Below are 27754 nucleotides of genomic sequence, written 5' to 3'. Positions count from 1 at the left end.
GGGGAATACGGTTCAATAAAATTCTCAGGTCGACCAGAATTTCCATACTGGACCCATTCAGGGAACCTGGAACTATTTCTGCCATTCCCGATTCTTCCCAGCAGATGGCCCCAAAGTCCAGTTACTGAACTGCCTCACGGAGCCGCGGGCTCCAATGTGAGGCGGCCGCTGCCCGTCAACTCCAGCATGAGAGTGGCAGCTGGAGTTGGGGAGCTGCGAGAATCCTCTAGGGGTGCAGGGCGACGGCTTCGGCCGCACCGCGGGCTGGCCAGGGCTGCGTGCCCGTCTCTGACTCTCAGCAGAGGTGTCTGTGGCCAGGAGGAGCTGAAGTTCGGCAGGACATTGGTCCGCCCGGGGACAGTCCACTCCGCGGGGACTTTGTCTGGATAAGGAGTGCGTGCGAGTGGGTCCCAGGCAGACAGGGTGTCTAGAAGGCTACTCGCGAGGGAAGGTGGCTCCTTGGATTTAAAGACGAGGAAAGGAGGGGGAATCTAAACTAGGCTTTGGAGAGAACTAATGGGAGGGGCGCGGGGTGGGTGCGGGCTGGAAAACAGAGGGGACAGCCAGGACTGGTGTTGGGTGTCAGGGAACAGACGGAGCGGACTGCGTGGGTCCAGCCAAGGAAAATGAAGCAAGCAGGCTTGTTTGGGTCGAGGTTGCCTAGGGAAGCGGAGAACTCAAGTGCCTCTTTTCCCCCTTCTCCAGCCTCCTCTAAAGTGGTGAGGTCACAGCCCCTTGGAGCCCTCCCTCTTTCCACCTCCCGCTGCCGGGTCTCCTTTGGCCTGGGGTAACCCGAGGTGCAGAGAGCTGAGAATGAGGCGATTTCGGAGGATGGAGAAATAGCCCCGGGTCCCGTGGAAAATGAGGCCGGCAGACTTGCTGCAGCTGGTGCTGCTGCTCGTCCTGCCCAAGGACCTGGGCGGAAAGGGGTGTTCGTCTCCACCCTGCGAGTGTCAACAGGAGGAGGACTTCAGAGTCACCTGCAAGGATATTCAACGCATCCCCAGCTTACCGCCCAGTACGCAGACCCTGTGAGTACCCGGGAGAGATCAGGGGCGGACCCAGAGACCAAGGGCACCTGCGAAGGTGGCCCGAAGTGCACAAAAGCAGCTCAAGAACAGCCCGAAGTTGTGTGTGTGTGTGTGTGTGTGTGTGTGTGTGTGTGTGTGTGTGTGTGTAGATGTGTGTGTGCGCTAAAAACTTAATCGCCCACACTTGGGAAGGTATCATTGTTGACATCCTTATTCCTAACACAGGAAAAGGTTACAAAACTTTGATGTACAATGACAGTGAGAGCTGTTCTTTCCAACATGCTGCTATTGGGTACTTTGCCTAACCCTGGTTGAATCTGTCTCATTTGAATTAATAAGGATAATGGCATTTCAGGAACTGACCTTTTTAATCTTATCTTAGGTAATAAAAATTGCAAAAATATGTATTTCTCCTTTTTGTTTCTCTAGATGGGAGATTATCTTAGCAGTTCTGCTGATTCATTAAATTGTTGAAAAAAGTTTAATCAGGGGCCCTTTTTAAAATGAACTGTCTATACAGTATTTATAAGTTACTTACTCAAATGTGAACTGCCAGTGAACTAGTGCGTCCAGAACCCTGCTTTGTGATGGGCATGATACAGGTATAAAGAAATGAAATTTCATAAAAGTATAGTGCATTTATCTGCATGTTAAATGTTACCAAATTAGAAATCTGATGTTAAATAAGATTATGCACACACAACCTGTTTCTTAACAGCAATTTAAATCAGTAATCATTGAAACTGTAGACAAATCCAAGGGAATAAAGTCTCTCTTGATTGGTTATAAATAGAACAGAAAGCAAGCACAGTAAAACAGCCTAGGCTGGTTTAATCCAGTTAAGGTAAGGAAGTGCAGGTTATTAAAGAAAATGTTGATAGATGAAAAGAAATGAGAAAGCTGCACCTCTAGATTTTCTCAAGAATTTAGCTCATGAAGACTATTTAACAGTAGATGAATATTTCAGCACAGAGATGTATTTCTGTGCTCTGAGATATCACAGTTTCTCAGCACACCTGAATTAATTAGTTCAATAACCTCCAAACAGTGTGGTAGTCATTCTCCATGCTGCCACCACAGAATAAAATGTGTAAAAGGTTTAATAGCCTCTTGATTACACCTCTACACGGGTTGCTTGTCACCTCTAGAATAAAACTCTTTTGTGCAGCCTACTAGATCTTTCAAGACCTAGTCAAGTCTTTCCAACCTCATTGCTCCTAATTCCTTTAACTTCCCCCTCCTGCTGAGAAGAACTTCTGGCGCTGCCCCAAAGGTCCCTGCTATTACAGCTGCCCTTGCCTTTCTTCCCACACTCTGTCCCCTCTGCCTAAAGCACATTTTCCCCGTTTCTTCACCTGGCAAATGCCTACTCCCAGATCCAGATTCTGGATCAACCCTGCAGGAAGCTTCTCCTGACCCATGACCTTTAGGCTGCGTGAGCTATACCCACTTCCCAAAAGCGTTCTGTGCACGAACCTAACCCTAGTCCTTAGACATTGTCTGCTTTCTTGTAACTTGTTATTTATTTGCATGCCCACCCAAGCAGGACACAAGCTTCTCTAACATAGGGACACTGTCATTCAACCCTGAATTCCTGAAACCCTGGAACTACTCAGACACTCAAAAAAAAAAAAAAAAAAAGCTTATGTGAATAAATGAACAAATGAATATGCCAGGTCTCTGAATGTCCACTGTGTGTTGGAGAGAAAGAAATCCAAAGACATCACTTCTTCAGAGACTTCTTTAACAGTGGCAGAAATTCAAGTCATTGAAGAGAGATGTGGCTCTGACAGTGAAAAGGAACTAGTAGACATCCTGTTTAAAATTCCACCAAGAGTTGAGAAAGAAAGGGTAATAGAGAATGAGCAATGGAACAGGAGTCAGGAAACCAGCATTCTCTTCAGTCCTTCTTTACTAACCGTGAAATTGTGTAAGATGACTGATTTGGAAGCAGCCAAATTTCCTTCTGAGTAAAAGAGAAGGTTCAACTAGGTGCTTTCTAGGTGATGACATGTTGCTGATGAAAATAGTCTGAGGGAAGGCACTGAATCACAAGAAGTAATTGTATAAAGACAGTGGCAAGGAGGATCTGACCTTGAGACTAATGGAGAGGGAGGTAGTATGTTCTGAAGAATAAAGTTATTCTGAGATGGAAAAGAGAAACTTGATGAAAACTATGGGTAAAACAATATGGTAGTCTCCTTTGAACAATGACTACAACCATCTACAACAGTAGAAAAATGATTTTTAAATCTTTTTGGGGCAGTAGAACTCTTCTGTTGAAGAAAAGCATATAAGAGAAGTAAAACATGTAAAGCTAGCAATTATATTTGCAAATCTTTTACTTATGTTGAAGAAAAGCATATAAGAGAAGTAAAACATGTAAAGCTAGCAATTATATTGTGTTTACTTATGGGGGGGCGGGTCCTGTTCTCAGCACTTTGCATGAAGTCACCCAATGAATCCTCACCGAATCCAATTAAGTAGGTGATGTTATTATCCTCATTTTATAGATGAGGACATTGAGACACAAAAATAAAATGAAGTAATTTGCTCAATGTTGCACAGCTTGTAAGTGGTAAAGTCAGGATTTGAAATATCGTATCATCAACTATGGAGCCTGCACCCTGATGCCACCACTCTCAGATGAAAAGTGTGTCTCACCATACCAGTTTTCCCCTGATGGTCATAGGCTTCGGAGAAAAAAGTCTGAAAACAAGTCACATTCAGTAAACCCACTGATAACCTCAGGGGCTATTCATCAGATAAAAGAACTCAGAAAGCAGGAGGTTAGCAGGGAAAGGAAAGAAGAAGGGAGAGAAGAAAGAGAGAGTGGAAGAGAGGGAAGGAGGACAAGAAAGATCTAGATCTTTGGTTATAAATAGAACAGAAAGAAAGCATAGTAAAACAACCTAGGCTGGTTAAATCCAGTTAAGGTAAGTTAGATCCAGTTAGATCTTTGTCTAGATCTTTCTAACTTCTAGACAAGAAAGATCTAAGTTATAGAAGGTATTCCTGGCTGAAATAAACTAAGTTTTTGTCATTAAAAAGCCATTCTGGGTGGTGACCTCTTTTTGGAATCTACTTAAATTATACAGAATCTACCACTGAGACATGTTCTCTCTCACAAGTTTTATACTATTCAGAGTGTACTTCTTTTTAAAATTTTTGAAGAGCTTACACTGGTTTAAAATGTAAGGTATTTTGTTCTTAGAGAGTTATTTGCATTACTTCTGCAACCTTCATCAAGATGCTGTATAACCACTTCTTAGACATTTTACAAATTATCATGGTGCTGAGAACAACTCTTTCTAAACTTTATCTTCTACTCATAGATTATTGTTCCGAAAAGTGAACAGCTCTCTTGCCCTACTATCCATATCCCAGCCCCGTGCTCTTATGGATGGAGGGGAGATAGTTATGGACTGTGGCTGTCACTGAAGAAGTGATGCTGTATCTTTTCCTCACTCCTCCCCTCCAGAAGGGTATGATGCTTTACCTGAGCGGAAGGTGAGGGAGAGCTGGAATGCCTACTTCCCCCACTGCCAGAGGAACATTCTAGAATCTTTGATGTGTAGGTAGTTTGAAAAAAATAACTCTCTTCAATTGAAAATTACTGATTTAAGGACACTTAAATGAAGCAAGAGAATAAAATTAAAAATATAAGTGTTGGCATATAATTATAGATCATATTATCTCAAAAGCAAGGATAACAAGATTGACCCATCACCCTCTCTTACTCAGAAAGTTGCCATTTGTTGCCCCTGTGCATGAGAAGATCCTTCCTTCTCTGAATAAGGAGGTAGAAAGGATTTGACAACCATTCTGGACGGTTCTATATATTTGTGCGGATTCTTCCTCAAGAAAGTGCTGACGTGCCTTACTATGTTCTTTTAACCTACTTGCTTTCAGTTTCATTATGACAGTAATTGCCACATCTGCCTTCTCCAACCCCACTGCCATCTGTGGTCTTGGGTTTATCCGTTTGTGTGCCTTCAGATATGTTTCTGAAGGAGCTGTTGTTTTCAGGTTCTGTTTTTACTCATTTGCATTCTGCATCTGTGGCTCTAATTGATGGACTCTCCCAGTGTTTACTAAACTGAAGACAATCATTCATCATCTTTGGCATTTGTACCCTGTGTTCCATCTGTGCGGTTATTTACTCAGTATTTTTAAGTTGACTCACTTCTCTAACTGAAATTTATTTAGAAAGGTTACAAGTGGAAAATTAGCAAGACTTGGTACAAATAAAAGGTAACCAGAAAACTAAAGACAACAAAAACAAAAATATAATTAAATTCTAGCTACAGACTATTGTCTGTGAATACACTGAGCTTACAGCTGCCTTGTCTTTGTTAAAAAGGAAGCGAAATAAGTGTTAATAAGTATTAAAGAGATAACAGTCTGGCATGGTGTCCTTTGTAGTATCGAAAGGATGGAAAGACAATAAAAAAAGGAATTCCTGTCTCACTGTGTGATTCACTGTTATTTAATGCCAGGTGGGCACTCCACCTAAAATAATCTCATATATCTCCAAGTCATCTTTGTTCCACACTTAAGGAAATGTGGATGTTTTGTATATTTCACAATGGTTTTAGTCACAATCAGTGGTTGTAATCTGAATAACAATTGTTTCCAACCTAAAGAGAAGCCCTCTGCTTCCACACTCACATGCTTCCCAAACACAGCCCCACACATATAAGGTGACTTCAGTTCATATATCCAGGCTCTGTGAATTATTCTCTTCCATTCTCTCTCTCCTCTCCCATACATATGAAACAGTGTTCTAAGAGGAGTGAAGAATTCTGACCTGAATGTTAAAGGGGTTTGATTTATTCACATGAGATGAACATAATAATAGACAATAAAATTTGTCCATCATATATATATTATATATATATGAGAAGGAATATATCTATATACCTATATGTATATATATAGACAGATATACATATTCAGATATATATATATATTTAAATCAGTCAAGGTTTCTGATGATAAGTAATAGAAAACCCATTCTGTTTAGGTTAAGGAAGAAAAAAATTTTTTTGAAAGAACAGCATGTAATTTACAGAATTACTGCAGGACCAGGCTTTGAAAATAGGCCAAGGCCTACGGTGGGCAAGGAACTGGAGCTACAGTGAATCATCTGTTTAGGACAATTCCATGGGCAATATAGAAACCACAGCCACTGGACATCTCCAGTTTTGTAGCTGCCAGACTGTCTATGTGCTGCCGTCAATAATTTCCCAACCGTCCCTGTCTCTTTAAATATCCTACCAGAGAGTGGTATCCTGTATGGGAGCATTTGATTGACTGGCTATAGGTAGGAAGAGGAAGGAGATCACCCGCCCACTTTTGGTGTCTGAAGTAGGAGACGCAGAACTGGGTCCTTCTAATATTCCGTACGATGGGGAATTCCCCACCAAAGAGGGGCCATATGCACTCTACATTGCTCATCATTTCCTTCATTCTCCAAATCTTTACTAAGGACTGACTATATCCCAGACACTGTGTCACATTCTGGATTTCATAGAGAACACCACCAACATGTCCCTGTCTGCAGGGATCTTACATCCCTGCATAGTATGGGAGCTCCATATTAATCAAATAATTACATAAACACAGTTATAATTGTACACAGAGTTATAATTGTGTAAGTGTGCTTAAGTGTGCTTCAGTGTGCTCTTAGTAGGGATGAGGGATACTTACTTAAACTGGGGTTCAGGGAAGGCTTTGAGCTACCTCCTGAAGAACCAGTACAAGTTGAGTGTAAGAAGTTTCAGGGGAGCAGGTAGAAGGTGGAGACATGGTGTTCCAAGAGCTTTGAAGAATTCTGACCTGAAAGCTGAAGGGGTTTGATTTATTCACTTGGGATGAACATATTAATGGACAATAAAATTTGTTACTACTCCCTTCATAACTCAGTACAGGTCGAGGTGAATTCTGATGTCCTTAGGAGCAGTTTCTATGCACACACACACACAAAACAGTTAATGGGGTAGCTGCCTTCGTAAATTAATATTTGGTTTGTTAAAGAAATAAATGTAAAACCTAGTTCTTTATTGAGTTTTCTATGTATTTATTATTTTATTTGGAAATCTAATCATAACAATTACTTTGAGGACTATTTTATCATTTAATAATATTTTAATAACTGATTTCTCATATAGTTTAATAAAATAAATAAATGAAAACGAATTTAATGTATTTTATTTTAAAGTACTTGAATGCTTGATGAAACTTTCCCAATCCTTAGAAAATTTAAAAGCATCTATTATGTTAAACTTTATAAGTACCAAGAATCCTATGTTTTTAGACAGCCAAGCTCTGGAATGAGATCCTCTGGGTTGAATGCCTTGGTCGCTATTTCCTAAATATGCTTTTAGAAACATTGCTTAATTCCTCTGGGCCTCAGTTTCCCCATCTATTAAAAAAAGGTAATAATAGTCCCTGACTCACCAGATTCCTGGGTGGTATGAATGAGTTAATACTGTCAATGGATAATTTTCAAAGAAAGGTAAAATTGTAACTCTCATACACCTATAAATTGAACACATGTTAAAGATTTTAATTAACTCACTGATGAGTGTATATGAGTTGCCTGAGGTTGCCATAACAAAGTTTCACAAACTGGGTGGCTTAACACAACAGAAATTTACTCTCTCACAGTTCTGGAAGCTAAAAGTTGGAAATCAAGGAATACCTTGATGAGGCAGGGCACATGCTTCCTCTGAAGACTCCTGGGACAAATCCTTTCTGGTTCTTCCTAGGGGCTGGTTACTGCTGGCAAGCCATGGCATTCCCTGCATCATTCCAATTATTGGTTTTAGGCCCACCCTCATTCACTATGGCCTCAACTTAACTCATTACATCTACAAAGATCGTATTTCCAAGTAAAGTCACATTCTGTGGTTCCAGGCAGATATGAATTTTGGGGGGATGCTTTAACACACCATAATGAAGAACCTTGTAAGATATTACAACTGGTTTAAAGGATAACCCACAAACTAGACATATTTATAGATTAGGAATATCAGAGTGACTATGCAGAGGGAGGCCAAACTAGCTTCTTCCCCAGCTGGGGAGGGAAGTTCATAGAAGCTCTTCCATATGGGACAGAATTTACAATCTGTAGACAAAATTGTTTTGTATTGCTACAATTATGTACAATCTAGAAAGTTGTAAAATAATTCCCATAGAATCAGACTGAGAAACTTGGAAAGGTGTGCTCTAGTCAATACAGAGCTTTCCGTTGAAACACATTTTTCCCCAGTAATACATGCAAAATTATAGAAAAGTTACCGCCTCCTAGTGAGCACTGTACAGGTAAACTTATTAAAATCTCTAATTCCCTTTTCAACTTAAATCACAAGTCAAAATAAATTACTCAATTATACATTTTAAATTGGAATAGCAAGACCAATCTATTAGATATTCCAACTAGGTCAACAGCTTCTGTTAATACAAATACTCAAAATACCAAATGTATATTGATTATTCTTAAACTCAACACAAACACATTAAAACTATGGGTCTGATTTGGATTCTCATTTCTATTGTTAACTCTAAATTTTCCCATACTAAAACATGTTTATTAATTTAATAAATTAATCTTCATCCCCTAATGAACTCCAAGTTCCTTATGGAAACATCCACTGGTTTCCAGGTGCCATACAGTTAGGGTTGCCCTATCCAAACGGACCCTCCTCTTACACCTGTAGGGCACAAAATATCTTTTCTTTACCCATCTTTACATGGTGCATGGCTGAGACCCTACAACAACAACAAAAAACAGATTGACAAGAAAAAAACGGTAAACAATTAAGTTTTACATGACATGGGAGCCGTCAGTAATAAAGACCCAAAGGAACAGAGAAAACTATGTATTTTTATGGACAGTCGTACAGATTGTAGGACAAAAGGATATGATCAAATGGTAATAAACTGTGGTCGGTGGGGTGGATCTTAGCAAGTCTTATTTGTTCAATTTCATCTTGGTGTCTCTGTGTCTTCATTCCTTTTCTCCTGGTGTAGGGAGAGCTCCTCTGAAATGAGGGTCTTCCTACTTTAGGGGAAGACCAGAGAATTGTTTTACCACCTGATTCAGGGGAGAAGGGCAGGAAAAAGTGAGAGAGACCTTCTGCTGCTGCTGTTTTCTCAAATGCCAACGTGTCACATTTAGGGATAGAATGTCTTGAACCCCATTACATCTGTCGTTAATGTAGTTAATAGCATTCCTTTCACTCTCAAAGGTGTCCCAATTTGGGGGCTAAATTACTAATATTAATAGATCTTCCTATTAGACCATGAAGTCCAGAGGCCCATGGGACATGCTCAGCCTTGTGTTTCATTGTCGTAGGTGTGATTGTAGATAATTGTAGCAACCCACTTAAAAGAGGGTTGGTCTCAGCTGGGCACAGTGGCTCACGCCTGTAATCTCAGCACTTTGGGAGACCGAGGCGGGCAGATCATGAGGTCAGGAGATCGAGACCATCCGGGCTAACATGGTGAAACCCCGTCTCTACTAAAAATCTGAAATTTAGCCGGGCGTGGTGGCAGGCGCCTGTAGTCCCAGCTACTCGGGAAGCTGAAGGAGGAACATCGCTTGAACCCAGGAGGCCGTGGTTGCAGTGAGCCAAGATTGCGCCACTGCACTCCAGCCTAGGTGAAAGAGTGAGGGTCTGTCTCAAACAAAAAAAAAAATAAATAAATAAAGAGGGTTGGTCTCTCAGTACCACCTCAAAATCTGCAAGCCCCGCATAGATAGTAGCAAAGCTCCTTCACTCGTTCAGTTAAGATTTGCAACTCTTTGGCTCTCTGAAGACGCCTGAAATGCCTTTCCTTCTGGCTTACAGCAGGAGCCTCTTAGCTGATCTGCTTTCACTTTTGTTCTCAACAATCTATTCTTCACACAGCAACCAGACAGATCTGTAAAAACGTACATCAGGTCATGTCCTGCCGCTACTCGGAACTCTCCTGGTTATCTCAAAGTAAAAAACGAAATCCTTACCGTGGCCCCAAAGGCCCTACTTGATCCAGATCTTCTTTATTTTTCTGATGCTATTTCTTACTGCTCTCCCTCGGTAATTCCGCTTTCATTTCACCCTCTTTGCTGGTCTAACACGTGTCAGGCTTCTCACATTTGATTCCTCCCTCTGGCTGGAACATTGTTTTCCCAGACATCTGTGTGGCTAATTTCCTCACCTCCTTCAAGTTTTTGTTTAATTGTTATCTTCTCAATTAAGCCTTTCCTAATCACTTTATTTAAAATAGAACACTCCTGCTTTCAAACCAAAATTATCCCATAGCACTTGTCACCTTCTAATATACTACATAATTTACTTTTATTTTTTATTTATGTCTTTTGCCACAAGAGTCTTTATGTATTTCCCCCTAAGAGTAAAAAGGAAGCTTTTTATTTTGTTTTATTGTCATTAGTCTATTTTGTTCGGTTTATGAACTCCAAGTGCCCAGAAAGAGGTTGGTATTTAATAGGTAGTCAAAAAATATTTGTCTAATAGAGGAATGAATGAACGAATGAGTAAGTGAATGGCCCTCAAGGTACTTTAGTATCATTCCATTGGATCCCTCACACCCTTTTATGATTCTATTATGATTCTATTCCAAAAAGTCCTTGAGTTTTTTTTTTTTTTTTTTTTTTTTTTTTTTTTTTTTTTTTTTTTTTTGAGACAGAGTCTTGCTCTGTCGCCCAGGCTGGAGTGCAGTGGCCGGATCTCAGCTCACTGCAAGCTCCGCCTCCTGGGTTTACATCATTCTCCTGCCTCAGCCTCCCGAGTAGCTGGGACTACAGGCGCCCGCCACCTCGCCCGGCTAGTTTTTTTGTATTTTTTAGTAGAGACGGGGAGTCCTTGAGTTTTATTGCTATGTTAGGATAGATGGAATTCTGCCCTTATGTTTTTCCTTATTATCTGGGATGTTAGTTTTTTAGATACTGAAATGACATCTGATGGAGTTCCCCTTCTTTCACTGCTTGTGTGGCCCTACGCTTACATTACTAAAACCATGTTAAAGGCATTACTCTGAACAGCCACCTTCAAGGAATATTAATTTTACCAATGCTTCCTAAACTTTCCAAATGTAGTACTGCTAGGGAAGAGGAAAGGAGAAGAGTTCCCTATGATAGCTGGGGCACCTAGAAGCATTCCAGAACAAGCAGGGCTTTCCTTTGAACTCTCCAGTTGTTTTGTTTGTTTGTTTGTTTTTGTTTTGTTTTGTACCTACCAAAAAATCACAAATAATTTTTAACAAGAAAATTACAAATTATTTTCTGTTATGTAACTGTTTTTCATGCAGCTTCTACATACCTTCCTGAAGCATTTTTCTGCCTTCCTGGTAACATCCTTTTGAATTTGCATATCTTGACCCAAAGGGGTGACTTGAAGACCCAACATGCCAGGCACAATACGCCAGAGAAGATGTTTTTGGGAGGCAACACTGAGTGTGTTTAAAAGTCCAACCTCAACAATCAGGTCAGTTTTGATGAGGCCAAGCCCATTCAGACATGATATCAGATGCCTACACCCAGAATGTCCAGTTATTTTCATCTGTGTAAGCAAATTAGCTATCCTGGGCCCTAAGTCTATTTTCTTAGATCACCTCTGATGAAGTAGTAAGCATAGAAAATTCATAATGCATAAAACATATTGTTAAATGAATTAGTTTTGTCTAAATTTATCAGTCAATTTACTAGAGTAGTTGTTGCTTTTTGTCCAGAGCTGAGAAATTTAAGTTGAATTGATCTATCTGATTATTTCAGTGTTTCCTGGTTGTACAAAGTGTGTTTGTTACCCTTCAGACTAAGGTTTATTAGACAAAAGTTCATGGACCTCCTAGGAGTTCATGGTTGTGCTCTTAGGAATCTGTGGTTATGTGAAAATTTGGCCCCATCAGTGCATTTCTGAGACTCTATAACTTTCCTTAGATCTTCAAAGGTGTCTTTGACCCCTCACAAGTTAAGAAATTCTGCTTTGGAATAATTTGGCATTTTGTAAGTGTACTCACTATGACTCAATTTTTTTATTCTATTACAAACAACCCTAACAGATATATTTTAACAATAAATGAAAATCGCCTGACCTTTGTATGGCAAGCTGGCACAGTTAGTTACTACTTGAGACCATCATCACGACAGTTACTACTGTTACTACTTGAGACCATCATTACCACATTACTACTGTTACTACTTGAGACCGTCATTACCACATTACTACTGTTACTACTTGAGACCGTCATTACCACAGTTACTACTGTTACTACTTGAGACAATCATTATGAGACTGAACAAAGGAAGGAACATAGAAATGAAAACGTAAGACAAAAGAAACTGTTTTAAAGGACGGGTCCAGGGGAAGAAGAGAGATCCCTGCTTCTAGTGAGCAAAGGCAGCCCCTGAGCTTCCACAGCCCTTCGTATTTATTGGGTAGCAAGAGCAGGGAGGAGGAGGTAACGATTGGTCGGCTGCTTAATTGATCACAGGCTCATATTGTTACTAACAGGCTTCAGATGTGCCTAATTGCAAGAAACACTGCTCTTGGGGTGTGACTGCCCTCAGCATCCCTTCTGGGTGGCGGATGCAGTTTGTCGGTTTGCCAACATTCTGCATTTATGAGAACAGTTTGCTGTTTACCCATATAGCCTCCAGGGGAATAGTGAGTTGATCACGACCCTCACTCTTTCAGCCTGCAACACCTTTGAATGTGATGGTTTTTCTTCTGAACATATTATTATGGTGATTACTTTCTTTATGGTTCACACTTAGCCTGTTCCATGATAGGCTCTTCACACAGAAGTCACTGAATGTTGCCACTTTTTCAAGTCAATAGTTGACAGATTTTTTTCAAGTTTCTAATGCCTACTACATGATGTTAAATTCTTCATACTGACTCTGTTTCCATTTTTACTGAAGCTGGTCAACATACTTAATTACTCTCTGCCTTTCATTACATTAATTAAAAAATAGCATTTGAAAATTTTAAGAATGAGCAAAATGGTCCCATTTGTTCAAAATTACAGGTTGAGTTTTAAAGTGTTCCATTTAGATGTCAGACCCTACTTACTTGACTTCATTTCTGTATGAACCTTTAAGAACATTTAGGGTATTCCAGAAATTTTCAAAACAATTTTTTAATTACAAAAGTGGCACTTGTGATTTTTAAGACATAAGTATTGTTCTCTTATATGAGGTGACAGGTATATGTACCCTGGATTTTTATGGCACAGCCCCATTGAAAAGACTTCCATGAGAATGTTCCAGAAATTCAAATATTTCATCATCATTTTAATCTAAACTTCCTACATTACTCGTGCACCTGGAAAGAGCTTCCTTATGTCCAGATTTTTCTTTCAGAAAACATGATCTCTGTATTTATATGATACATGAAGCTTTTGGCTTATATTTTGTAGGCATTAACTTAATCTTACCCATGCCTGTGTGTTCTCATAATTATGCAACTCCAGAGAGGAGACTGAAATTGTCTCCTCTTATTGCCAGGTACCGTCACTTTATATTTTGTTATTTCAATCATTTTTTAAGCCAAGAAACTAGAAGGCTACTTTTAGGGAAGGGCTTTGTGCATGAGAATAAAGAGGATCTAAGGATGGGCATAAATGAGATACTCTTCCATGAGAAAGTCTTTAGTTTTTTTCATGGAAAGTATCTCATTTATGCCCGTCCCTAGATTCTCTTTTTTTACGATGTTTTACGATGGCAGTATTTCTGTCTCAACACCCTTTGCAGTTATTTCTGGGTTTGTGGACATGGTCCACAGATTTGAGATGACCAGAAATACTACCTCTAGACAGGTGGCATTTTATTGTAAAATATTCTCCCTTCTTTCCTTTTTTATATTTTAAATAAATATTTATTGATCACTTCTTATCTGGAGTAAGATACAAAGCTATTAAGGATTTTGAGCCACACACACACAAAAGCAAGACCTGACTTACTTTTTTTTTTTTTTTTTTTTTGAGACAGAGTCTCGCTCTGTTGTCCAGGCTGGAGTGCAGTGGTGCGATCTGGACTCTCTGCAACCTGCACCTCCAGGTTCAAGCAATTCTCCTGCCTCAGCCTCCCTAGAAGATGGGATTACAGGCATGTGCCACCAAACCTGGATAATTTTTCTATTTTTAGTATAGATGGGTCTTCACCACGTTGGTCAGGCTGGTCTCGAACTCCTTACCTCAGGGGATCTGGCCTCCTCAGCCTCCCAAAATGCTGGGATTACAAGTGTAAGCCACCCCACCTGGCCTTGACCTGACTTACATTTTAGTAGGATCACCCTGGCTACTATGTTTCTTAATCGGGTGAGAGATGATACTGGCTTGAACCAGTTTCGTTGCAGGGAATATGGTAAGAAATCTCCTGGGCTTATTTTGGAGGTAAATCCAATAGGATTTTCTTTTTTTTTTTTTTTTTTTTTGAGACGGAGTCTCGCTCTGTAGCCCAGGCTGGAGTGCAGTGGCCGGATCTCAGCTCACTGCAAGCTCCGACTCCCGGGTTTACGCCATTCTCCTGCTTCAGCCTCCCGAGTAGCTGGGACTACAGGCAGCCGCCACCTCACCCGGCTAGGTTTTTTTTTTGTATTTTGTAGTAGAGATGGGGTTTCACCGTGTTAGCCAGGATGGTCTCAATCTTCTGACCTCGTGATCCGCCCATCTCGGCCTCCCAAAGTGCTGGGATTACAGGCTTGAGCCACCGCGCCCGGCCCCAACAGGATTTTCTAACAGACTATGTGGACTTTGAGTAAAAAAGAGGAATCAGTGATATCTTAGCCTGAATTCTCCAGAAAGCAGAGCCCGTGTGAGAATTCTTGTTGGGGAGTATGATTCCAGGAACGGAAGGTAGGATGGGGAAGTGAAGCGGGGAGAGAGGGAGAGTTTGCTGCTGCTAGAAACAAATGGTTGCTAAAACCCCTGAGACCACCTGAGAATTCAAATGACTTGCATCTCAGGACCCTTGCTTTGGGAAGGAGGAAAGATAAAACATCTATCCATCAGTTCCTGGCTTCCATGAGTCAGGGAGTTAATTCTACTGACCTTCCAGGTTTCTTGTGCCTGGGTGATGACAGAATTTCCTGATATTAACAAAAAAAGTCCCCAGGTGGGAGATGAGAGGTGTGTGGTGCAGGGCTGAGATGCAGTACTGTTGAGTTGTACCTGTCTGAAGCTAGTCAGAGCTCATACAGAACTGGTAGCTGCAGCAGGGCTAGTATAAGAGGCATGCTGAGAGAATCTAAAATGATGTATAACAGGTATCCAGGGTCGGTTAGCCTTTGCAAAACTCAGATCTGCCCAAGCTTTTCATTATGTCTGGCTCCCATAATAAACTACAGGGCCTCTGATTTTGTAAGAATGAGATGTCCTTACTTATTTTTTTTTTTTACAAGAAAGGGGGATACAAGCCCCATCTTCCATAGAGATTCCTTCAAGATGCAGTCTTTGCAAAGACATAATGCCAGAGGGTTTGTGAAATAAACTAGTTTGCCCTGCTGCAGCTGATCTTAAGGATGCCATTGATAGTCCTCGTATCTCTTTGACTCCAATCCTAGATTTGTGTCACCCTTGCCCAGCACTCTGACTGGTTGAGTTGATTGCCCGATGGAAAGACCCAGACTTCAGCTCCAAGGGTTCTGAAAGCTTAGTTGCCTTGTTCTTGTCTTATATAGCTGCTGTATTTTCTCCTTCACCATTGTCCGTGGGCTCAAAAGAACCAAGAGATGCCCCAGTGAATTCCCTGCATTCTAGGCACACTCCTCCCTCTTCCTAATGTGTAGCAACTGCCCTAGCTTCCCATGGTAAAGAGGTCTTAATATTCCTCAAAAGAGAAACTCCTTTATTTACCTATTTGTCCGCTAGCATGAGGAGCCCAAACGACCAGGTGGTCATTATAGTATTAAGCTCCCTGTATTTTTTACTTGGAAGAAGTAATCTTTCTACTTAGGAACTAGTACCTTTAATTGGGCAGGAATAGACACAGGAAGATCAAAATTGGAATGTCAGGTTACTGGGGCGATGGTGAGATGAACCAATTCTACCATTGCCCCTGGGTCTTCAGACACATGTATCCTAGCTACATAGAACACAATAGCATATGTTGGCTATTGATTCAGCTCATACCCTTTCTTAGGTCAGATCCCCAATCCTGCAGGGCTTTGTCCCCAAGATGGCACCTTAGCTAAGTCTTTAATTCATTCCACCATTCTCATAGGCAGTCTGGTTCTTCATGACAGGGTACATAGTGAGACTAATGGATATAGTGTTCATATGCCCTTTGTTGCACCTTCTCTGCCATGAAATGCATCCCTTGGTTGAGGCAATGCTGTACACGTTTTCATACTGGTAGATCAGGCATTTTATAAACCCTTGAATGGTGGTGCTGATGGAGGCATTGAAGTCAGAGAAGGCCAAATCAAAAGTAACCATGATGTTTTAAGTGAATTACTATTTCTTACAGGGTGGAAAGGGTCCAGTATAATCACACTGCCACCAGATGTCTGGCTGTTCTCTTTTAATGTGCCTTATCAAACGTGCAGCATTGGACTATATTGCTGAAAGGTTTGTCATTTACAGGAGAAGTATTTTGATTAGACTTGATGAAAAGGAGCCCAAGCCATTGGGTCCATGCTTGGCTTCCATTCCTGTCACCATGGCCACTTCATTCATGTTCATTTCCCCAAAACTAGATGGCATTTATAAAATGAGTCATCTAGTCTACTTGGGTGTTGAGATTCACCGTAAACGAGAGTAATCAGTGCATACTCTGATGAGCAGTAACATGAGACACAAAGGTACACAGAATTTGTTCCCACTCCCATAGATACATCCATGTTTGTTTCCTAGACTTTCTCATTCTCTATTTTCCAGTAGTAGTCTTTCTAGGCCAGTGGTCAACCAGGTAAGTTACTTGCTACTTCTTTGTAGCTAGTAACCTTGCCACGGTTCTTTCTCCCTTCATACAAAGAGAATGATTGCTGTAATGCTCACAGATCGACTGACTGTGAAGATTTCCTTTCACCACTATCCTTTAGGGCCACCCTTGAGTGGGGCCATAATGCAGCAGTAGTTCATTTTTTTGGTTGGCATTAGCTTGTGCCAATCTGTAAAGCAGGCACCAACCTATGAACTCCATCAAGTGGTCATATGGAGCTCTCCATGAAGCCAGTTTCAGTGAGACTGCAGCAGAGATAAGTGAAGTGGGAGTCTAGACCACCTATTCATGAATCTACCTTCCCTTTCTAGACTTTCTTGATCCAGAATGTAAAATTTTTATAATAAAATTAATTGCTGCTGTGCTCACCTTATTTTATGACTCAGTAGAACTGACAATACCCAATTCACAATGGGCAGCTGTAGTCACAGAGTCACTTGGTGTCTCATTGAAGAGATCTCAGTCTCTACTAGGACAGACTAGCATGCAAGGAAATATTTTTCACATAAAGGGCATTTCTGTCCTTCAGAAGGAAGATCCTTGCTCCAAAAGCTTAAGAGCCTGAGCTTTGATTCTCTTCTTGGGACCTGCTGGTGAATCTACAGAACATCCTTGTTCAGGATGGACATCTGTAGTGTTGTAAGACCTGCTGGGCTGAGCTGTGTGGCCCACATGGCAGGGAAGCTGGTATTTCAGCCTGAGTCTGTTATAGACTCTTGTAGGTCCTACCTGAAACCGGCAGCCTTCTGAGTTATCCGATAAATGGGAAAATGGGTTACACTGCTGCCAAAAGCCAAGATGCCCAGCAAGTGCTGTACTTCTTTGTAAAAGATAGAAAGGGCAAGATACACCTATGTGTCCTATTCCTTAGAAGGGATTTTCTTTTCTTTCTTTTTTTTTTTTTTTTTTTTTGAGACAGGGTCTCACTCTGTCACCCAGACTGCAGTGCAGCAGTAGTTCATTTTTTTTGGCTGGCATTAGCTTGGCTCATGGCAACCTCTGCCTCCCAGATAGTCAAGCAATTATCCTGCCTCAGCCTCCCAAGTAGCTGAGATTACAGGTGCATGCCACTACTGCCCGGTTAATTTCTGTATTTTTAGTAGAGACAGGTGGCCAGGCTGGTCTTGAACTCCTGACTTCAAATGATCCACCTGCCTTGGCCTCCCGAAGTGGTGGGATTACAGGCATGAGTCACCACACCTGGCCAGAAGGGATTTTTTAGAATGCCCCAGAATAAGCATGTTGCTAATGGAAGAGGTCCCTGAATCTTTGTGGGATTTATCTGCTACCCCCTGACCTTCAGATTTCTTACTAGAATATCTAGGCTTCTTTCTACTTTTTGCCCACCAACTCTAAATAGCATATCATCAGGTAGCAGACCAGTACGATGATGTGTGTGATGTCCAGACTGTCCGTCCCCGCAAACTCTTATGAAATGGAGCCCCCGATGGGGCAAAGCAGTGAATCAGTATTGCTATTGTTCCTAGATAGAGGTTTACTACTTTTGATTCTCCCTATTGATAGGCATCAAGAAGAGAACACATTCACCAGATCGATAATCACATAGAAAGTGTGCTGATGTGTTCCAGTGAAGACATATCTGGCACAGCAGCTATGATAGAACCTACCTATTGGTTAAATTTGTTAAAGTCCATTGTTATTCACCTCAATCTATTTGTTTAGGGTTTTTGTTGGTTTTGTTTCTTATAGGGGGCAGACAGGTGAATTGAATGAGGATATAAAGCAGCCACCATTCTGCATCCTTTAAGTCTTTCAAATTGACACTAATATCTGCAATTTATCCTGGGATATAGTCCTATCAATATAAGCTCAAATCTTGTATCCAATAATCTTTAAGAAGTCTTGGATTTCTGTTTACCAGTCGACAGTTACTTTGGCAAATGGCCACAGGTCCCCTTTAGGAACGATTGGGAACATTAACCAATAATGCTTGTAGTGGTATACTCTTCCACTACACTTCCTTAGGGGGATCCAGTGACACTTTTAATCAATGGATTCCTGGTTCCTGAGACATTAAAGTTTTAAAATATGTGCCTCTTAAGATGATGAAATATAGTAACTTGATGTGGTTACTATACATAGTACTAGAGGGAAGAAATTTCCATAACACAAATTTTTAGATTTAAATTCACAATTTGAAGCCAGATAAATGAAGTAGAAACTATGATTACAAAACACCTAGCTCTTCAGTGTTTGCATTTATGAAAATTGCCATGATTTTTATCTATTGTGAGTTATTAATCCGTTATTTTTATTACATTTTAACAGTTTTAGCTATAACATAAATTACAAGGGTTTTTGTGGTTTTTTTTATACTACCTTAAAAACACCTACCATTGTTCTGTGGGGTTTTTTTTTTTTTGCTTAGTTATGTGTTTGTATCAACTTTGTGCCTAGACCCATACTATATCTTCACATATAATATCTCAGTGCTCACAGTGGTCTTCCTTGGGAAGTGTTTGACTCTCAGTTAGATACAGAAACTGAGACCCAGAAATGTCATCTTTTTTTACTTTTATGTCACAGCCAGTAAGTGAAAGAGTCAGAATTCAAATTCATGTCTCCTAACTCTAAATGCAAAGCTCCTTCTACTACTCCATAGCTATCTTCCTAAATTTGGTCTATTTTCTCTCTCTCTCCCTCTCCCTCCCCTCCTCCTCTCTCAGTTGATGTGAAATTCACACAACATAAAATTAACCATTTTCAAGCATACCTGCCATTCAGTGTCATTTAGCACATTCACAATGGTGTGCAGTCATCACCTGTATCTAGTTCCAAGATATTTTCATCATCTCAAAGGGGAGCTCATGCTGATTAAGCAGTCATTCCCCATTCCCCACTCCCCCTAGCCCCTGGAAACCAGGAATCTGCTCTCCATCCCTATGGGTTTACCTATTCTGGATAGTTTATGTAAACAGAATCCTACCATATGTGACCTTTGTATCTGACTTCTTTCACTTAGCGTAATGTTTCCAAGTTTCATCCACATTGTAGGGTGACAAAGAGTATGGGCAATCAGACAAGTGACCCAAAGGGAAAACAGATGTAAACAGGCCTGGCTAAAGCTTGCAGCAATTTTTGGACAGGTTCATTTCCAACACACCAATGTAGACAGCAGCCCCATTCCATGCTCCAATATCTTATACCTTAGATACAAAAATCTGAACATCAAAAAATCTGTGTACTTATTCTCAGAGGCTTAGAGCTACAAAACTACTTTCCCATGTCGAAAGGTTTTAAGAGTTCCCGTCTTGTGAAGGAGGCTCTTTCTAGCCAGTTGGCAGAGGAACACTATGCATTTATCCCTTCTGGATCTCATGGCAATCTTAGGCAACATTTCTAGAAAGTGGTGACTTAATAGCAATGCATGAAGCCATAATTCATAACTCTTTTATGAGTCAATATTCATTCAAAGGGCTTTTCTCTGTTGTAAGGAAGCTGAAGAACAATTCTAACAATATCCTATTTCTATCGATGTTTCTTGTAATAATATTGGCTTCTATACCTTATTTCTTAATCTCCATTAACAAATGTAACCAACATGCCAAGGAAGAAAATTTGCTGTGAATTGGAAAATGTTTAAATGAGAGACATAAATTATTCTTCACCTTATGGTTACCAGAGCTTACTTCTCAGTTATTTTTCCCCAATCTGCTTTAGATGTGGAGGCAGAAGAGGTGTGGTCTAATTCTTATCTCCTATAATCGCCCTGTGTGGGACATTCTATTTACACAATTCACAGAATAAACAAACTAGTAAGATCTGTAAAATCTGCTCTCCCCACATTGAGTGATTATACGGAGCTCATGAGCTAATGCTGGTAGCATGAATGTAACAGAATACACCTTGATCACAGGTTAGCTACTATTACTACTCCGGTAGTATGTCTGAGAGCCTGTCAGATGTGACCTGATTTAACCCTCGGTGTGAGCATTATGTCAATTTGTGGAGGGCAAGCTTCCACGCAGGGACCATCCAACAGCTGTTTGGCATCAGGGTTGTGCAGCTTTATTAGGAAGAGCAACACTTGTCTACTTTTCAAAGGGGACATTTTAAACACTTCCAAGAGTTCTTATCTTCTTCCAGGTATATTCATTCCCAGTAGGGTAAAGGGACTGAAATTCTAACTAGAGGGTCTCTGTGCCAATAGAGCCCAAAAATCTGTAAGGATTTATCTGTTCCGTGTCAGGGTTTGGCCGAAAAGCCTGTTAGTATTGCCAAACCCTCCAGATGCCCATATTTAATGCTTGGTTGGCCTTATGTAGCATAACCACATTGCCATTTCACAACCACCCTCAATCCCTGGAATCTAAAACAACAAAGCCAGAAGCTCTGAAATGTGCTTTACGAAGCATGAAAGAATCTTTTAAGGCTCTGTCTGATTCAGTTCTGTGTGATTATAGAAGATCTAATGTACTTATGAAGGATTCCTTTTACTCATAAGAAAGTTGGCACTTTACAGAAAGCATGTATTTCATGACCAAAAAAATAGGGTGGCTTGGACGGATTGTGCTTTCTTTTTGTATTGTATCCAATATCTTCACTATCAACAGCAGCAAAATAGAGAGGAAAATTATCTGGTATAAAGCTATGTCAGCTAAAAGTCGTGGTGAAGAGCAGAGGACAGTTTTCCACTGAATTCAGGGAAATTACTGCATGACTATGTGAAAGGACTACTTACACAGTAAGAGTGGTAAATAGAAATGGACAGTGGAAGTCAGGAGACCTTCCACAAGTCCTAAGCATCTTAGCAAGGCACTTAATCATTCTGTGTCTTAGCTTTTGTATCTATCAAAGGAAAACCATAAGATGGTCCTGTCCTATTTCAGGGAACTGTTAGGAAGACCAAGGACATCATTGTTCAAATGTTCATGGAGCTCCTCCTTATTCAGAGACAATCTTCCCCATTCAGCAGAGTAAGACTATGGGAGGTTATTGTTTGTCACATATTTTGAAGAAAACAAATTTATGATATAGGGATTCTGAAAGAACTTGACTATTAAAACAAAGCAACACAAATGAAGTATTTCATTTAAAAGCGTCTACACCCATCCTTTTCTTCTCCACTTTTATAGCAATACAAGATGAGTCCCTCCACCTACATCCATGTTCTTTTGGTTTCCTCACCCTATTTTGACTTTTTTCTCCCTCTCCTACTCTCTCAGATGCTTTTTCACAGCTATCTAAACACACTCAAGTATCTTTCCTCTAAAAAAATTTCACTCCATAGTTCTCACATTTGCGTCCACCTACCACTCCTTCCCTGCCTTTATCCTTCCCTTCACAGCTAAATGTTCAAACTCTTCTGATATTTTTACTCCCCATTCACCATTTAGCTTGGTGCAATCTGGCTTTTGCCCCCATTACTCAACTGAAAAAGGTCTTGCCAAAGTCATGTTAACAACCTTTGTTGCAAAATCCAAAGAACATTTTAGATCCTTTCCTAAGTTGAATGCTCAGTGGCTTTTGTCACTGCTGACTGTTTCCCTTGGTTTTCTCCACATCAGCTCCTTGATTGCCTGGTGCCTTAGTTCAGGTCTTCTGAGCAGCACAGGAGGCTGGGCTGCTGTTGCATAATGGGGAGGATACGGAGCTGGTTAGGTGTGCCAACTGCACTCCTTGCAGCTTAACAGCAAGTGCATTCTTAAACGGAGCCCTCACTTCCACAACAGCCACAGCCCACCCCTTGTGCAATATAGATCTGCTTCTCCACATACACTTGGGGAACAGATTATCCAGGGTTCCAGTGGGCCTGTCTTCCTGAGGAGAAACTTGAAAGAGGTAACTTAGGGAGCAGTCTGACCCCTATTGCTGCAGTTGGTCTGTCTGGGATCACAATTGGTACTTTTCATCCCTCTTCCACTGTTCATTTTAAATTCCCCCTCAGCTTTCACCTCTGCTGGTCTTGATGACTTATCTGCTGATATGATCAAAGCTTCCATTTTTGAGGGCCTGAACCCATAGTAACCACACTTTTCTTAAGCTGAGGTTATCGCACTTATTTGTCTATAGTCACAATTGAGCAAGTATGTCCAACTGGATCATCTGAGTTCCAAATATATTTCTCCCTGTCCTCATTGTGTAACAGCAGCCCTGCTTCTTCCTCCTGACCAGGGTCAGTTACTCCTAAGAAGATATTGACTCCTCGTTCAGCCTGCTGGTCTCTGTATACAAGAATTCCTGAATGCCCAAGTGGCAGTCATAGCCTGAGTTCTCCACAGAGCCTAGTATTATAGGAAGAGAAAACACAGACTCTTTCAGTGAATCATTGAATGTGATAAGTGGACTCTCTCCTGCTTCTGCCCAATGGTTCCTAGACCCATATATTCTTCCTAATTGGGATAACATCCATATAGAGGTTTGTGATTCAGTGTCTAGCCTTCATGATGATACCGCACCATGGCAGATGCCAAGATGTAGGCAATTGCCTACAAATTGGCATTCCAGTTGTGCCTTTGGTAGGCTATTGCATTGCTCTGTAGAGCTACCTGCCTCTGGATTCTGTGGTATGTGATAAAACCAGAGGATCCCATGGTCACAGGCTCACTCGTCTCCTCCTCTGTGAAGTGTGTCTCTCATGGTCGGATGCTGGGTTATATGGAATTCTATGTCTGTGGCTCACTTTCAAATCCTCCAGCTAGTAGTGCTGCCTGGGACTTTGTAGGTAAGAAAAGCAAACAGTTATCTAGAATAAATGTTTACTACCATGACAATAATTCACAGGCCCTTCCAGGAAGAAATGGCTCAATGTGTCATAAAGTGGCCATGTGATCCCTGTTGTACTGCTCAGGTTTGATCCCTGGTGTACCACTTTCCACTAGACAAATTGCTGCTGAGTCTGAATGACATTCTCACTTAATGTGTTCCACAGAGCTCAGCTCACAAGCGGCAGTTTAGAATGCATAGTTACTGGTTTCCATGGTCAAATATTCAGTCTCAAACAGGGCTCAGTAGCACCCCAAGAGGTGCTTTTCTGCACTGCAGATGGTGTGGCCTCACTCTAGAACGCCAAAGTACTGTATTTTGATTCTTCTATGAAGGCTTGCCATAAACTCCACACCACACTACCTCTTTTTTCACTTTTCACTCTTCTAACACAATAGAGTCTATTAGATCATATGGCCCAAGAGGCAGGGCTGCTTGTACCACAGCCTGGTGCTGCAAAGTCCTGCTCAGGCCCTATTCCAAGTTGCCAGATTTCCATGTTAACTGATACATGGGCGAAGCAATCTTTCTACAGTATTCGATTCAATGAATAAATCACAACTTATTTGTCCATTTTCTTAGATATAAACAAAAGTAAACTCTGAACTGTAAGTTCCGAGTTTAGTCTTCAGCTCTGTCTAATATTCCCCTGGACCAGACATAGGCCTTCTCATACAGTGTTCAATTGTTTGTCAGTTGCTGGCAACTTTATCTCAGCATTAACTGTCTGTGGTAGCTTCAGACTTAACAAAAATCCAGCTAATTCCTTCATCCTTGTATTCATTGTTTTCCTTCATCTTCCTTGCCTCCTCCTCAACATCCCTCTAACACACACACACACACACACACAAACACACACACACAGACACATGCACTTTTCTAAAGCATGAACATTGCACAGGCCAGGAAAGTTCTCTCACAGAACTTTCTTCCAAGCCATCATTGATTAAAGATTTAGTAATTGGACTGCCACCTTGTGCCACAGACTATCTGTGCCCCCTGTGCCACCCAGAATGGGATCCTCATTACCAGCTTTCAGGAAGTGATCTGCTCCCATTTTACCTCCTGCTTTCTCAGACCAATTCCAGTACCAACTGTATCAGTTCAGTTATTCTGGGAAGCAGATGCTGAGACAGAATTACGAGTGCAAGTGGTTCATTGAAAGATAACATCTGTGAAAGATAAAGAGGGAGAGCCCCAGACTGTGCCACAGATCTGACAAAGTCTTGGCCAAACCAATGGGGAGCTCCAGAGCAAAGACTGCCTGTTAGAGGAACCCACATTGGGCATAGATGCCAGGCTCTAGCACCACTACCTTGCTCAGCCCTGGGCTGTGGGCTTCCCAGGAATAGTAGAGCCTTGGTTAAAACACTGTGACAGTTCCTGCAGGTGCTGCAGATGGAGGCTTGCAACTAACTGCCTCCTGACAGTTACACAGAAAGCTGTTTCCTGGAGGGAGATCTGAGTGGTGCATCTCTGTGGCTGCCATACCCATTTTCTTTTTCGTCTTCTCTTGTTTGCACATCTGCCTTTCTGTACCAGCTTCTCTTTCTTCCTCTACCTGTCATTTAAATGATGCTGGATGGTTTTGAGGTTCTTATCTCATGCCACTCTTCTCCAGCCTCACCTACTCCCATTCATACATCTAATGAGATTCTAATTAATTTTAATTTCGGATCTCTTAGCCAGGTCTCTTTTCTGAGCACTAAACTTGTATCATCCATTTGCCCACTTAAATATCATACAGACTCCTTACATTTAACATTTCCAAAGGTGGCACTATTATCTTCTTGGCCAAAACTATCTGTATACCCATCTCAGTGAATGGATCCATCAGTTACCCAGATACTCAAAACAGCACAGTCATCTGCAACAACGTGGATGAACCTGGAGGACATCATGTTAAGTGAAATTGGCCAGACACAGAAAGACAAATGCTGCATGATCTCATGCATATGAGGAGTCTAACAACATTGATCTCATAGAAGCATCAGGCATATGTGGAGTCTAATGACATTGATCTCATAGAAGCAGAGAGTAGAATAGTGGTTACCAAAGGCTGTGCAGAGGGTAGGGGGAGGAAGAAATGAGGAGAGGTTGGTCAACAGGTATAAAGTCACAGTTAGGTAGGAGGAATAAATTCTGATGTTCTATTGCACAGTAGGGTGGCTATGTTAACAACAATGTATTGTATATTTCCAAATAGCTAGAAGAGATGATGTTGAATGTTCTCACCACAAAGAAATGATAAATATTTGAGGTGATGGGTTTGCAAATTACTCTGATTTGATCATTACACAATGTATACATGTATCACAACAGCATACCATATTCCAAAAATATGCGCTATTTAAAAATAAGAGAAAAACTAAAAACATAAAATCAGTATTTAAAGACAAACAGACACATAGGTTTATTCTTGATACTTTCTTCTCACTCATCCCTAATATCAAATCCATTGTTAATTATTACTAGTCTAAATATATCTTGAATCTGTCTCCATTTCATTTGTTTTCATCTGAGTTCTCACCACTAACATTTTTTTTCCACCTGAATGGAAATGGAGTTTCTTTTGTTCTTGCTAAACACAGCAGTCAGGGTGATCAGCCTGTACTGCGGATGGGGTCTCGGTCTCTTGAGTAAAATACGTTATTGGCTTCCATTACTCTTCAGAAAATTTCAGACTCTTCACATGGTTTATGAAGGCCCCGTGATCTGGCCCTGCTTGCTTCTCTTTTCAGGCAGATCCTTTACTGGTTTCCCTCCACGTCAGTCACTTCTATTATTTCAGTCACTTTGAACCATTTTTATATTCTAGAATTTTATTTCAGCCACTTCGAACTATTTTTACATCCTAGAATGTGCCATTCACTCTGCTGCTCTTATTGCTTCCACAAGCTATTCCTTTTTATGGGGACGTTCTTTATTTCCACTCTTTTTATTTCTATAATTAACCCTTTCCCATCCTTAATGCATATGAAAGCACAAAAATAGCAATACAGTTAACTATGTGTTACCATCAGAATTAACCAGAAGTTAACAATTGGCTTTAACTTAGCTTTCTCTTTTATTTTTTAAATAAATAAAATGTCACAGAAACGGTTAAAGCTCTGCCACTATCCACTTTTTCCTTCTATCCCCACTCAGGGATTAAGATAGAATTCTATTGTTTTGTACCCTCTCTTGCTGTTAAGAAATCTGCCACCAGCTCAGTTATCTTTCTCTTGATGTTTTCATCTTTGACTTTTACTTGCTGTTAAGGTCTCTTTGTCTTAAAGTTTAACAGTTTTACTGTAATGTGTGTAGATGTTGATGAATTTTTATTTACCCTGCTTTGAATTCATTGTTCTATTTTGAATGAGAAGTTCTTAGCCATTATCTCTATAATATTGTCTGTCCTCATTTTCTCTATTCTTTTCTCATGTGAGTCCTATTAGATGTAAGTTGGATCATCCATCTTTCATTCTTGCCTTTTAACTTCTCTTTTGTGTTTTCTAATATGATATCTCTCTGTGCTACATTTTATCTAATTTCTTAGCTTTACATACATTTCCAGGCCACTATTCTTCAGTTAACTACTCTTCTGTCTAATCCATTTCTGTTATATTTCAGTTGTCTGTTCTGTTTCATATATCTGTTCCTTTTTGTGGTTTTGATAATATCTTTTACGTCTTGAATTATTTTAAACAAATTTATTTTACAGTCACTTTGAAATCATTCTATTCCCTGTAATTCTTGGGAGTATCAGTTTGATAATTGTGAGATCTTAATGGCTCTTTCATGGTGAATTGTTACATTTTATTTTATACTTTAGGATTATAAACTCATTTATCATTGAGAAAATGGCTTACGGGGAGTTCCACATTTGTTTCCAACAGCAACATCAGGTATTTCACTGCTCAGGGATATATTTTATGATACGATCTCGGTTTGGGAGGTGTCTCAGCCATCCCGTAGTTAAAATGCCAACCAAAACACGCAAGTTTATGGGCAGGTGCGTGGTTCCAGATTCTCAAGAAGGCTTTTTTAAAAATAGAATATTGAGTTT

At 40.6% G+C, this 27754-nt stretch overlaps 1 protein-coding gene across 3 annotated transcripts in view; it reads left to right on the top strand.

Annotated features, from left to right (window-relative positions):
• The first annotated feature begins 174 nt into the window (after positions 1–174).
• The window catches only part of TSHR (thyroid stimulating hormone receptor), a 181562-nt gene continuing 153982 nt past the window's right edge, over positions 175–27754 (top strand). For 2 of the 3 annotated variants that reach the window (XM_050796236.1, XM_050796239.1), the window contains exon 1: positions 552–1031. In XM_050796236.1, the coding sequence (XP_050652193.1) occupies positions 862–1031 (170 nt within the window). In that variant the 5' untranslated portion in view covers positions 552–861. Of the gene's footprint in view, positions 394–551; positions 1032–27754 lie in introns of those variants that run through there. The other variant, XM_050796237.1, reaches the window with a different exon arrangement.

The sequence above is a fragment of the Macaca thibetana genome, chromosome 7 (assembly GCF_024542745.1).
Source record: "Macaca thibetana thibetana isolate TM-01 chromosome 7, ASM2454274v1, whole genome shotgun sequence".
Taxonomy (NCBI): Eukaryota; Metazoa; Chordata; class Mammalia; order Primates; family Cercopithecidae; genus Macaca; species Macaca thibetana.
Note: the sequence above shows the minus strand (reverse complement) of the source record. Positions and strands in the feature narration are given on the sequence as shown.